Source organism: Dipodomys spectabilis, unplaced genomic scaffold (assembly GCF_019054845.1).
Source record: "Dipodomys spectabilis isolate Male_0828 unplaced genomic scaffold, ASM1905484v1 ptg000140l, whole genome shotgun sequence".
NCBI classification, from domain to species: Eukaryota; Metazoa; Chordata; class Mammalia; order Rodentia; family Heteromyidae; genus Dipodomys; species Dipodomys spectabilis.
Window position 1 is genome coordinate 2936397 of NW_024870817.1, and position 14702 is coordinate 2951098.

The 14702-nt window shown below is 35.3% G+C and overlaps 1 protein-coding gene and 1 long non-coding RNA gene across 6 annotated transcripts in view; one reads left to right on the plus strand and one right to left on the minus strand.

The window, feature by feature from the left end:
* Positions 1-1571, plus strand: part of LOC122117349 — a 107710-nt gene extending 106139 nt beyond the window's left edge. Inside the window, exons 12-13 of the mRNA XM_042691092.1 lie at positions 20-155; positions 1458-1571. Of these exons, the coding sequence (XP_042547026.1) occupies positions 20-155; positions 1458-1557 (236 nt within the window). The 3' untranslated portion in view covers positions 1558-1571. The remainder of the gene's footprint in view (positions 1-19; positions 156-1457) is intronic.
* LOC122117350 overlaps positions 1130-14702 on the minus strand; it is a 46088-nt gene continuing 32515 nt past the window's right edge. For 3 of the 5 annotated variants that reach the window (XR_006149122.1, XR_006149121.1, XR_006149124.1), the window contains one exon: positions 3134-3217. This is a non-coding gene — a long non-coding RNA (uncharacterized LOC122117350). Of the gene's footprint in view, positions 1589-3094; positions 3218-14702 lie in introns of those variants that run through there. The other 2 variants (XR_006149123.1, XR_006149119.1) reach the window with 2 other exon arrangements.

Consider the following 14702-nt stretch of genomic DNA (forward strand, 5'->3'; position numbering starts at 1 on the left):
ATTTCTTTTCACACTTTAGGAGGCCTATATCTCCATGGTTATAGGGTCAGTGAACAAACTCATGGCTTCAAACAAGCGGTAATTGAACTCAAACCCTCATCAGAAGAGTTCAAGACTTTTTATTTCTGTGCAGAAAATGAAACCGAAAACCAGCGGTAAGGCAAAGTTCTTCCTATCTCTCTCTCTCTCTCTTTTTTAATCTGTCTAGATAGGATTCCTGGCAAACTCTTATCCTTATGATCCAGCTCCACATCTTCCCTTAAACCCTTCCTTCCCTTTCCAGTCTCCATAGGTGATGTGTTCTAGAGTTTTTTGTCTTTCGATGCTTCCTCAGGTGATGTTTCTGGAGATAAAGTAATCCCAATTCTTCCTAAGAATTGGCATGTAAGATTCCTGCTAGCATACCAGAAAAAGGTATCAGAGTTAGCTCCACTCTCAAAATTATCTGGGAGGTATAACAGGTGGGTCTCACTGTTACAAGCCGCTTTATCAGTAAGAAACAATATTGAGCTGCTTCATAAATATTTCAATGGATAATAGGGAAGTGTCACAGTGCGTGGAACTCTGGATCCACAAGATACCACATTTATCCCTAAAGCAACTTTCCTACTTAGAGAATAACAAAGCATAAACCTCAGTATTTCTGAGACATCATGCTGGAGATATTCCTGGTTAAATCAGTTGGTCATTGTTAGTAGGGGGCATTTTGTTTTTTGCTTGTTTTTTTGCTGGTCCTGGGACTTGAACTCAGGGCCTGGGCACTGTCCCTGAGAGTTTTTGCTTAAGGTGCTCTACCACTTGAGTCACAGCTCCACAGCTTTTGGGTGGTTGATTGGAGTTAAGAATTTGATGGACTTGCATGCTCCTGTTGGCTTCAAACTGAGATCCTCAGATCTCAGCTTCCTGAATAGCTAGGTTTTCAGGCATGAGCCAACAATGCCAAGATAGTGGTGTTTTCTAATTAAGATTTTTCCTTGAAATCAATGTTATATAGATATGTTTTGTAAAAAATTGTTTAAGAAAATGAAAGGAAGGGAGAAGAAAGGATCCTTAAGTGGAGAATTTGTTGTGGTTTCCAGAATTTAACCCGGAGATATTTTCCCATATGAAAATATTTGATTATTATAAATGTGATCAAATAAACTTTAATGTCAAGCAGAAACAATAAAATATTAATAATTTTAAAACTTTATAACTTCATTAATCAGTATTTACAAGCATCATATTAATTTTAGATCTTGTTGTTTACATGAACAAATTTAATCATTACCAGTACGAATCCCACATATGCTATTTTACTTTCTTATTCAATACATAATCTGAGCATGCTTTATACTCTTAATTTCAAACTAATAACCCAGAGACTCTATTAGAAATTAAATGAAAGGATTTTTGTCACATTGACATTTCCATAGTCTTCCATGTTTAATGCAATGTGGCTCTTTGTTTCAATGTAGCTGGATTACAGCTCTGAAGGCATCTATCAAAAAATGGCTTCCTTTGCATGAGGCTATTCAGGACTTCATGAATCGACCTCTAGAGGAGACCAGAATGTGAAAGAGAAAGGCTCCATGAGTTCACCACAAACCTGTAAGAAGAAACAAAATGCTTCTATTCAATGTCATAAGATAGAGATTTTCAAAGGAATATCCCTTCACTGTTATAACTTTATGATACAATTATAATTTTTTGAACCAAGGTACCAATATTCAGTATAATTATCAAGCATTTCACTTCCCATATTTCTCCATCAGACTATATGTGTTTACCATCAAAATATACTGAATGCTCTACTTGCGTCTTTTAAAGTGTAAATACAGTGAAAGCTTACTTATTTTGTTTTGCTTTTCATATTGTTTATAAGATGTTCTGTTCTAGCTTTCTAGAGTGCCTGGAATATAGGATTCTTGACAAATTCAAGATAGTGGAAATGAAATGACTGAAATCATGAGTAGTAATATTTCAGCCAAACAGGACATTTTCCAATAAACATTATCAAGTGCCTCCTAGAACTCTTCAGAGTAAGGAAAATAATAAAAATCATTGCTAGAGAAACAATTAAGATAAGAAATTGGGTTGAATTTACTGGAGAAGGCTCAGAAATGGGACTGACTTCCTGAATTTCTGTTACACTGCATACACAATGTAAGTCAGGAATGCACTTCTCTTGAGCCTGAAGACAAAACTTACTGATTCAAAAGAAATGTTATAACATGGATTCATTTCTCAGTGGAACAATCTGGATGTGCAACCAGGAGTTAGTGATGCACTTGGAATATGGATCACAGATTTCAAGTGGTTCAGTTGCAAGATTCAAGGACTCTAGAAAGACTCACATAAAATGAAAGAAATCTTGTCTTTTTATAAAATGATAGTGCTGTAGAACTCACCAGGACCCTAGAGCTCAACTTTTCTTTTTGATAGCCTAGGCTCAGAGAGGTAATGGCCTATTGGAGATCACCAGGTTGTTAATGGTAGGATTAGAACTAAACTCAGGTTTTTGTCTCTCTGTCCTGTGTTCTCTGCTCATTGTGCCCAGGAAAATCTGGAATGGTTTCAGAGAGACAACAACACCAACCACTAGCAAATTGTGTAATAGTTGCCATTTCCAGCTGAGAATTGGGCCAATAAACTATGCTTATATTTCTGTCATCTCTTAAGAACATTTTATGGTTGCTTAGATTATGTTCTTTTCCAGACAACTTTAAATGTGAAAAGGTATCAAAATTCATGCCATTTTTATATTCCTTAATTCTTCGTTGCCAGAAAGAATGTGATGCTCTCAAAAAAAAAATGGTGAAAGCTTGTATCAGATAAAGGAGTATTGAGTCTGAGGATGTGCTCCTTCGTTCATCCTTTAAGAGAAAGCTGCCTACATGAACTCAGGCCAAAAAGACATGCTGCAATACCCTGACCAACTTAATACCATAACCAGAAAATATTCAATGAACACCAACAGATAGACCTCTGTTCTAAAAAAAAATGGTCCCTTTGTTCTCCCAGTATCTGCTGTGTTAATAATGAGGTCTTTCAACAGCAGCAGCAGCAGTAATGTTCATGTCAGAACCAGGGGAGGGGGAGGTGGTCATCATACCTCCACTCCCTAGTAGTGTTCTCTGCCTTTCTGGAGACTTGCCATGGAATGTACAAACTGTGCTGTTTCCAGGCAGCCAGTGAATGACCAGAGCCAACTGTAACACTGACACAGAGCTCTCCCCTGAAGGAGAAAACAAAAGCAAATACCTTCGTAAAATGTGAATGCGGTTTTCTCCAAATCAAACACTCATATAAATTGCTTAAATATGAATACTATGAGCTCTTAACTGTAGAGGTACTGCCCCAAACTACAGTTGTTATGTCTGGAAGGGTCAGATGATCTTAACAATCTTAATAGTATGCAAAAATGTTGGTGGGAAAGCATTTTTATGTGGAGAAGGTTCGTAACTTTTATGTGATCCTCAGAGATACGAGTCAAAAAAAACGTTCTAAGACTAAGAACATTTTCTGAGATGTACCAGGTTTGCATATCTAGTAGACATTAGAAGGAGAGAAAAGTAAAATAAATAGTATACACATGGATTAAATGTCTGCACATTTTAGGGTTAGCCATTTGACAAATCAAGAAGAGCTCCACTGGAAGAGAGCAAGGGAAGGGGTGATATTGTGCAAAAAGAAATGTGCAGTTTTTGTCAGTTGTGGGGCCTGAACTCTGGGCCTGGGCGCTTTCCTTCAGCTCTTCAGCTTAAGGTTAGCACTCTACCACTTGAGCCACAGCGCCACTTCTGGCTTTTTTTGTTTATTTGGACTGAGGAATCAGTACTCAGGGTCTCATGTATGCAAGGCAAGCACTCTACCACTGAGCCACCTTCCCAGCCCTACAGTTGAGGAGGTGGGAGGAAAGGGATGGTAGGGGAAAAACAAAGGCAGAGGCAACATGTAACTTGCTCATGTAACTGTAACTGAACACCTCTGTACAGTATTTTCACAATAAAAAACTTATTTTTAAAAAAAAATGTACTCTTTACCTGACTTATGTAACTGTAATCCCTCTGTATGTCATCTTTATAATAACAATAAAGATCTGCAGAAGTGAATCCAAGTTAAAATTTCAGCTTAGCTACTTTTTGCTAATAACCTTAAGTAGCTTACTTGAACATTCTTTATTTTCTTCATATAACTGAAGTTTCATTGAGTTGAATGCCAATGGCTTCTACTCAGGAGACTTAGATCTGAGGATCTCAGTTCAAAGCCAGCCTAGGCAGGAAAGTTGTGAGACTCTTATCTCCAAAAAAATCACAGAAAAAACTGGAAGTGGCACCGAGGCTCACGTGGTAGAGCGCTAGCCTTGGGCAGAAAGAAGCTGAGGGAGAGCACCCAAGCCCAGAGTTCGAGTCCCAGACCAGCATTTTTTTTAAAGTAGAGCGGTGACTAAAATGGTAGAGCTTTAACCTTTAAGCAGAAAGCTCGGGGACAGCACATAGGCCCTGAGTTCAAACTCCAGGACCAGTACCAAAAGAAAAAAAAATAAATCAATAACAAGAAGTACCAAGTACTGAACAATGTGTAGTCCCAGTGAACCCTACACTTGACTTTTTAAATATCATTAGCTTACATACAGACTTGACTTTACATCTCTATGAACAGATGCAGAGAAAAAGTATATCTTGTCTTCTTCACCCCACTTCCTGCAGGTGGAAAGGATAGAAGATAGATTTGTCAGAGATTCTGTTTTAACAGGACCCAAGGGAGAAGTCCAAGAAGGATTTCAGGCTTTCTGGGTCATATATCTCAAAACTACTTGAAACCTCAGAGATTATCCAGTGTACAGATTGCAAAATTTTGCTAGCTCAGCTCTTTAGTGAGCTTGAAAGACTTTCCATCAGTATTCCTAGAAGCCCTAACTTGAGGCCAAAATGTTCTCGCAGAGTCCCTGCAGCACCTAGCAGTGTTTGCTTCCCTGCCCTTCCTGTTTTGCTTCATCTGCTAACACTGAGCACAGTACAAGGAAAATCCCTAGACTCTTCTGCACATAGGTTTTTCAGGGAAGGTAAATTAATATGTAAATATTAAAAAACATCTAAAAATACTAAAGACATATAAAAATATTAAAAGCATACTAATTGTCTCTCTTAAAAAAGAGGATACTAAAAGCAATCAATTTTCTTATTTTTCTCACTGCAGAGCATAACAAAATTTCCTTGGTAACTTCCTTGTCTCCAAACAATAATGAATTCTATTTTCTGATGTGATATTACAAATAAAATATGAATTGACTGATTTTGAGTCTAGACTCTAGGTTGAATTAAGACTTTGAAGATTGATAATTTTACAAGGAGCTTTTACAGAGAATTTAAGCATAAATTCATGATGACTATGAGGAAATGGTGACTTGCCCCTCAGGTGCAGCCTGAGCAGGATTGGAGGATAAGAAAGAACTCAAAATATCTTTGTGAGGTTTTTGTTGTTGTTGATGATGATTTTTTTTTCATTTTCTGGAGAGGGGAGGTTTGGCAGTAATGGGATTTGAAATCTAGGGCTCACATTTTCTTGGTTTGCTTTCTTAATTGGTGCTCTACTACTTTACCCACATCTCCAGCCCCACATTTTGCAAACTATTTGGAGATTGTATCTGTCATATTTATTTCCTGAGCTAGCTTTAACTGTGATTCTCTGTATTTCAGCCATCTAAGCAGTTAGCTTTATAGGTATGAGCCACCAGCACCAGGTTCAAAGTATCTTTTAATGTTCTGCTCGTCTTACTCCATTTGCTTTATTTTCTTCCTTCCTGAAAATTGATGTCAGTATACAGCATGAATTGTTAGTATTAAATTTCACTAATAGTCATAGTATCTTATCACACATAAATATTATGTAGTATCTTATTCACACATAAATATTGCTTAACCTGCATACTCACAGAAGACAGGAAAACAGAGTCTTTAATACAACTAACTTGTGATCACTATGTTAGATTAGCTACTCTGCCTAGCAACCATAATAAGAAGAGTGTGTAGCATTTCATACCACAGACCCAGTTTCAGAAAGGCAGTTTCTTCCTTTTCAAAGATGAAAGACAGGAACATTTATAGTTCATAGTTTTTCATGAAGGTAAACTCTATCCCTTATACCAAATACTTGAAAGGTAAGACTCTTGACTTGAATAATGGGACCAGAAATCATATCTAAACAGCTCAAGTTGTGCTGCTTTTACTTCTCATCAAGGGCTTGAAGTGCTAGGGCAACCACAAAACTTCTAAATCTGACACTTTTAAGATAAGATACAATTAATGATTATATTGAGACAATAAATATAAACATGGAATGACCTAAGCAAAGAGGGACCTATAGTACTTTATGAATGATGCACAAATTGGTATTCTCTGCTTCCTCTTCTATAAATAGAAATATATCGTTTGATGAAGGTTTTGAGTCACTATGTTATCAGACCCACATCCCTGTGAGAGAAAATATTCTCTCTTTCAATCTCAAGGCCAACAAATGATGAAAGTAATTACACATGACCAAGAAGGTGGGAAGAGGACACATTATTTTTAAAAATTAGATTTGGAAGCTCTGTGGCCCTTGCTCTATATTTGTTTGAGGTGGAATAAAGGGAAGAAGGGCTGTGGTTCCAAAATATGCAGTCTTTAAGAAGTTGACTATTGAAATTTTAACCTACTTACTCATGTTAATGGTGTAAAGGAGATCTTCACACCAAATAGTTCTCATAAAAGTAATCCCAATTTGGGCTGGGAATATGGTTCAAGTGGTAGAACACCTACCTAACAAGTACAAAAATCTGAGTTCAAACCTTAGTACCTCAAAAGTAAATTGACTTTTTTAGTGGGTTTCTTTTTTGCCAATGGGTTTCTTGTTCAATGAATGCCTGAAGATGATACAAGACTTTTGTACACATTACACACAATGAATGCAACCACAATTCACTCCTGGTAAGCTATGGCTTGTGATACGATTCTAGCTCTGACATCAATTTGCCATATTGCCTGAGCAAAGTCATCTGACATTCAGATATTTAATTTTACCACTTTCACTTTTATACTAACTAGGTCCAATTAATAGATTTCAAAATTAGTTTGCTTTAGCAAAACCTTTTGAGGAAATATTGCCTCCTCTAAGCTCTTAAGATAACTACAATTATTGTATAGCTATAAAAGGCTACTATAATGTAGTTTGAGATTATAAGGAAGGTATAGTGATCTCCAATTGCAATTATAAGACAAGATAAGGTAGGTATAGCTCAAATAACACAGAATTGAAAACTAGGTTATTATGTAGAATTGGCAGCAAAGAAGTGAAGTGTTATGTTGACAACGTGAGTTTGAAACAGGAGCCCTCTTGGGTAAATGTCACTGAACCACACCAAATCCTTGACTTTGTTAAAATCGCCCTCCCCATCTTTCCAACTGATTATACATGCTTATCCTCATGCTTCGGTGAATTTCTCAACCTGTAGATATAAATAAAATATATTGCCCAGTGAGTCTATTCAGTTGTTGTCACTATAATTACGACTCTGTTTTGAAATGATCTATGCTGTAAAATGAGCTCAAACTTTATGACTAGAAATTTTCTATTTGGGTCTCTGCAAAAATACAAGACAGTATGGCCCAACAGCTTTCTACTAGTCTCACATAAACTTTTCATTCTGGCTTCTTTCCTCTTCCTCTGGAGGGTTAAGTGGCTATGAAATCTCATATCTATTGGACCAATACAGTTTTAAAAAGCCTTACTTCTTCCAGAATATGTCATGAATTAGTTATTTAAAGGTTTCTCCCTAGATATATTGATTATTTTGTTTTCATTTTCATTATTATGATGAGAATATCTTCCTGATCTTTCAAAGAAATACAAGTATGTGCTGATCCTTCTTTCAGAAAATATAAATTTATAAGCTTTGAAGTAGCACGGATACTTTAAATTTTTCATGACAGTGTTTTAATTGAACAAAAATGTCTTTGGAAGGTCTTCCATACCTGAAAAGAGAAGTATCACTAAAAAAAAAAGAAAAACAAAAGCAAATTCCTAATTCCCCCTATAGCATCCTTTTGCCCATTCATATCTATTATGTTTTTAATTTGGGAATATATTGCATTTGTATCCACACGAGTAGAAGCACATGTATCAGTTCTACCAAAGAAGATTGTCGATAGTAATAAGCACATTGCTAGAGAGATGAGATTTTCCACATTTCACTGAGAATGAACAAATATGTCATATCAAATAAGAAAACCACTCCATTATATCCTACTTTAAAATCTAAATGCTTGAGAAACCACATAAAATAAATGTAGACAAGCCTATGCGGAACTTATTTTTTTTTTTATAAATACCAGTAACAGTAAGGATAGGCCATTACCCAATTCTTAAGTCATAAGCTTATCTGATAAACATTAGGACTACTGCAACAATATATTTAGCCAAAAGTTGTTTCATTTATAAAAATATCATCATTCATTCATCCTCCTCATATGCCAAACACTGGAGAATATTAATCTTGTAGACAAAATTTCCATTCTCATTGAGAAACTGATCTAGTGGAGAAATCGAGCAGTAAATCCTCAATACAATAAGGAAATGAAGTAAGTATAAAAGATGTTAAATTCAGGGAAGAAAATAGCCAGCATATTAGGAGGGAGAAACATAATATTATTAGCATGAGCAGGAAAAATCCGTCTATTAAACTATGAAGAAAAGAAAACACTTTCAGAATAGCCATATTTCTATTGGAGCAAAAAAACAAGTAAACAACTGAAAAGAGTTTGCAGATGAAAGTGAATTTTTAGATCAGAAGAGTAAAAATACCAAGGTACCAAGGATCAGTGGAAAATGACTTAGACTGACTAATATACTGACATTAAGAACGAAAATGAGGCTAGGAGTGAAGATGAGCTAGAAATCCTAGGCTTCATGATATCACAAAGGTAAACTAGGATGAGAGGCATGATGGAAGTCAATGTGAAACAGTCATATAAAAAGTAGACATTGGTCTAGCTTTAATTTTTTGCTAAGTGTAGAATTTCTACAAGAAAAGGCTATTAAAATATCATTGCTCAAATTTGCAATTGAGAAACATTTTTTAGCAGGTCCTGGGGCTTGAATGCAGGGCCTGGGCTCTGTCCCTGAGCCTCTCTGTGCACTACCACTTGAGCCACAGCACCACTTCCAGCTTTTTCTGTTTACATTGTACTGAGGAATCTAACCCAGGGCTTTATGCATGCTAAGCAAGCACTCTACCAGTAAGCCACATTCCCAGCCCAACATTTTAATACCTCATAATAGCTTCAGATCAGATATAATAGATAATGAATATTATAAATAATGAATATTTATTTTTATAAAAGATACAATGTTTTGACATCTAATTTCTATAATTATTGGCAATATCAACAGCAACATTCATAGAGAAAACCCATGGGTGCTAGTTGATTCTGATTCTAGTCTTAGAATACTTTTAGTATAGTAAAGTATATGATAAATCATTTTCTCTTTATTTCACAACTATTAGCTTAGGTTGATTATTTGTGAATGGTAATGAGTCTTTTAACTTGTTATATGCCTTCACAACTGAGTTATATTTGCTGTTTTTCAAGATCTCCCTAAAGGTCAGCTTTCTACAAAATTGTTTATTTTTTTGAAGGAGGTAGTTGTTTTGTTTTGTTTTTAAAATCTGTCACCAGCTACCAGTGGTTCATGCATATAATCCTAGCTAGTCAGCAGGATGAGATCAGAGGAATAGGATTTGAAGCCAGCTCAGACAGGAAAGTTTATAAGACTGATCTCCAATTCACTACCAAAAACCCAGAAGTGGAGCTGTAGCTCAACTGTTAGAGTGCTAGCCTCAAACAAAAAAGCTCAGAGAAAGTGCCCAGGCCCTAGTTCAAGCCCCAGGCATGCACGTACACACACCTCCCCAACACACACACACAAACCCTTTCAATACAAAAATGTCTTAAAGTACAGTTCTTAAATTCACAAAAATGTCTTAAAGTACAGTTCCTAAATTCACCAGCCAATGATGTCATACACAAATAATATCCAATAGATCCTTTTCTTTCTAAAATTTTTGCTTCATGTAAAAGTAGAGATATAAAAAATGACTTGCTGAAATTATAAAGAAAAATTGTGATTTAAAAAATAAAAGAATACTCAGGCTTGACGGCAAAAAGTACGGAGTCTCCAATTATCTTAAAATAGTTCCTACTGAAAAATCACCACCATAACCCAGAAAGAAACTTCCTTACTTACAAGGGCAAATGTGATAGAATAAGAGAGAAAAAGCTGTAAGACAATCAGTTCATTTGAAGTTTCCATCTTTCTTTATGAAGAATAAAATAAATGATTTTTATACTCTCATTTTTAAGACAAATTGAAACCTACTGAATTCTGAAATATGTGCTAGTCTGCAAGTTACATGAAAATGATAGAATTAGAGATACCAGCACCTTTATAACATAGAAATAGTGATTTAAGTGACATAGATTTATTTAGAGAAACCAATGGCATAATGGAAATCTCCTTTAAAAGGGGACGATCTAGAGAAGAAAGAAATAACAGGTACCCAGAGAAAATCATAAAGTTCCTTTTCTTCTCTTTTAAAGTCCTGAAGTCAGGTCACTCAGACAGAGCCACCTCAACAGACTGAGAACTTAGTCTCTAAAGAAAATAATGAGTAGGCCATCAGAAACAAGAATTGAGACATGGAAATGTCGATACTACTTCATATGATAAGTGATCCAAAAATGTTAATTTTTGAAAACTAAATGCCGTTATCATGTTGAGTTTTGCAGAATGACAACAAGAACTGAGAATAAGAAAACACATAACATTTTGGGTAGACATAATCTTCTGACCCCAAATGTTGCTTTTAAGACATAATTGACAATAATGTCTTTTTACAATTTCAGGCAGCACAGCTGTAGAAAATAATAAATAATAAATGTCTAGCTCCAGTGAATACTGGACTTCTGTCCAATGAAAGAGGAGCAAAAAGAACAGGAATAGCTATTCTAAGCAGAAAGAAAGAGAAATTTAGGCTTGCTGAACCAAGGATTTGAAAGTTTCAACATTTCAACTTAACAAAAAAGCACATCTACTAGAAAAAAATTCAGTTTGTATAATGGCTTACAACCTATTTCTATTGGATTGTGTTGACCTAAAACTTCTATATGGTACCAAGAATGAACAAATAGCAATGGAGACATGTTTCCTCATCCAGGAAGACTTGATTAGAAATCAAGCACTGCTATGCAACCCTTATATCATGAAAAGGGTGAGAGAGAAACCATGGAGCCTGTTTCTTTGTGTCTGGCTTACTTGACTTAATATGACATTTTTTTTCCAAATCTTTCCAGTTCCTCATGAATGGGGCAATGTCCTTCATTCTGATGGAAGCACAGAATTCCATTTTGTATATACACTACACATTTTCTTGATCCATTCATCTTGGTTGGTTCCATATCTCAGTTATGGCAAATAATGCTGCAATGAACATGGTTGTGCTGATAGCTTTAGTATGGCCTTGTTTGTGGTCATTTGGGTAAATGCCCAGGAGTAGGATTGCTGGGTCACAGGGGAGCCCTATGTATAGCTTTTGAAGAACCTCCATACTGCTTTCCAGGGTGGCTGAACAAGTTTACACTCCTATCAACATTGTATTAGCAATCCCTTTTGGCCACATCCCCTCCAGCATCTGTTTTTATCATATTTCTTGATAATGGCCCTTCTGACGAGGGTAAGGTACAATCTTAATGTTTTGATTTGTATTTCTTTTATGGCCAGAGATGTTGAGCATTTTTCATGTGTCTAGGGGTAATTCTTATTTCCTCTTCAGGAGTTCAATAGCTATGTACATAGGACCATATAAAATGATGCTAACCGAAATGAACTCCAAGATACGGAAACAAGAGGTTTTCCTTTGTTGTTGTTGTTTTTAATGTACTGTGTGAAGTTATTTCTTTTTTTTTCCTTTTTTCCCCTTTGGTTTGTGCCCTGTTGTCACTGTATTTGATTTTTGTACCCTGTGTCTTGTATATGGTTTATCTGATATAGGGAAGGAAAGGGGCACAACAAAATGGTGAAACAAAGGACAAAGGGCGAACCAATGCAACAGTGATACTCACAAGACAATATGTTGGAAATGAACTTTAAAACTTGGCGGGGGGGGGGGGGGGTTGGGGGAGGGAAAGTGGGAGAAAAATGAGGGAGGGGTAACAATGTTCGACAAGAAATGTACTCGTTAGTACTCATTACCTTACATATGTAACTGTAACCTCTCTGTATATCACTTTGATAATAAAATTAAAGAAAATGACTGAGATATTAAAGGTTACACTTTCTCTTGTTAATAAAAAACAATTATAACAGAAGGGCTATAAATAGAATCACTATCTTACAAATAACAACACAAAAGCAAACAAACAAGACATTCTTTGCCACTGAACTCTCATGTTAGTGGAAAATGTTAAAGTTTGAATCCAGTTATTATCTAAGACTCTATTGCCAAATTGATTTATAAAGGACATCATTAATTAATCCTATAAATGGCTATGAGGCTTCTGTGTGCCAAGCTCTGGGCCAGAAACTGAGAATGGAATGTTGGAGAACACCATAGATTAATTAGTGAGGGATAACAGAGTGGAAATGAAAAAAGAGTAGCATCTGAGTGAGAAAGTATCAATCTTGAGAGATAGTTCTCAGGGTGAGTTGAAGTCAGTGGGATAATTTTTCTGTAAGTTTATATACCTCCATCTTGTATTTCCTTCAGTTTTCTCTTATATTCTTCTTTGTTCAGGAGAGGAACAACAATCAATGCTACCAGCAGTTTGGCAAAACTTAGATACGCAATTTTATTTTAGAAAAGGAAAACAACCAAACTCTTGTAACCTAGAACATTGAAAATATTAAGAAATTAATTAATAAAACAAACCACCTCAAATTCACAGGAAAACTGAATATACTACACCAAGAAATTTATTTCTGAACTATTTAAAGATAAGTTGCCAACATAATGCACCAGCACTCTCAAATGAGTTCATGTGTATTTCCTAGAAACATAGATGTTACACTTCACAATTACAAATATAACCACTAGAATCACAAAGCAAACACATATATACTAACAGTAACTATTCTTCAGCTCCTATTCACCAGATTTCCTAGTAATACTTTTTATATAGGATCTCTTTCCAAATCACATGCTGCATTTATTTGTCAGATCTGCCTTGTTTTCCTTTTAGGACAGTTCCTTAATGTTCATGAACTAGGCACTGTTGAGTATTGCAGGCTAGATAATTTTGGTTACCCTAATATCTACTCACAATTAAATATCATGGAAGTCCAGCTGTATTCTTCTCTTTGCATGGTATCAAATAACGAATAATCTGAGTTTGCACCATTATAACTAACATTTGTGTGGTGTCTTCTAGGCTTATTCTTTATCTCCATATAATTTATACTTCGTTTATGCATCGATACTTTTAAATGATGCAAATATCTCTTTCTTCATCAAATTTTCAATTCATTCTTTTATTAGTTTTTGTGTAAGTATAAATTGCATTTTGTGTAAGTATAAATCTGTGATTTTACTCAAGGAATAAAAATACATTATTATCGTTGCTTATTTTAATGCTCAAACTATTTTAAGTGTCTGTGTCATTTGATATGTCCTCATATCTCCATTACTTTCTGACACATAAAGATGCTACAGACATACTGCACTTCTAACTCCAGCCTTGAACCATGCCATTTTATCAAGAAGTCTACTATAAGGTCACCATTCAAGTCTAGCCTGGGGGAAAAAATAACAAGACTATTTCAAAAAAAAGTAGGCAATACTAGGGAGGTACAGGGAATAGTGGCTTGTGGGAATGTATAATGCAGTACATGAAAAACGAGCTAAAAGTAAAAAGACTGGGGCATGGCCGATGGTAGAGCTAAGACTGAATTTCATCTCTCACATTACAAAAAAAAAATCATTTCTTACACTTGCAAGTCTTGCTCAAGATCCCAGTCTACTCAAGGCCAACTAAGACAACCAAAAACTATCTCAAAATATACTTTCCAAAAAAGACCAAAATACAATGAAAGCCAAGGGTAGACACTACTCATTTGTTACGGACTGTATTTTAAAATTCAGTAGATGAACTAAATTTTAAAATTGAGGGTTTTTTCCCATAAACTAGAAGTAGAAGAAAAGCATAATTAAAGGAAGAGATATAAGGGGGAAATCTGGAAAATCCTGTTGCATAACATCTAACTTATAGGACATACAGAAAGGAAAAAAAAATAAGGAAATTTATCAAAGACACAATACAAAGTGTATTCTATCCAGAGAAGATGAATGACATAATTCTCCAAATAACCTTTTATAGTGATACAATACATAAAATGGCAAGAGGATAAAAGATTCACAAGACATGCTATGGTGAAATTTTAAAATATGGGAGGCAAAGAAAACACTTCATAAATGTTATAACTTCATAAATTTCAGCCAGAAAAATTAGATTCCATTGAAAACAATAAAAAATTAGAAAAGCATCCCATTTCTCTATAATCTAGATTGCTCCCATCAGTCAAATTACTAATCAAAGGTAAGGGTTGAATAACTGTTTTCAGATTGGAAGTACTTAAAAATGCATTTTCCATGAGCCTTTTTTGTATAAGCAATGCCAAAATTTTCAGTT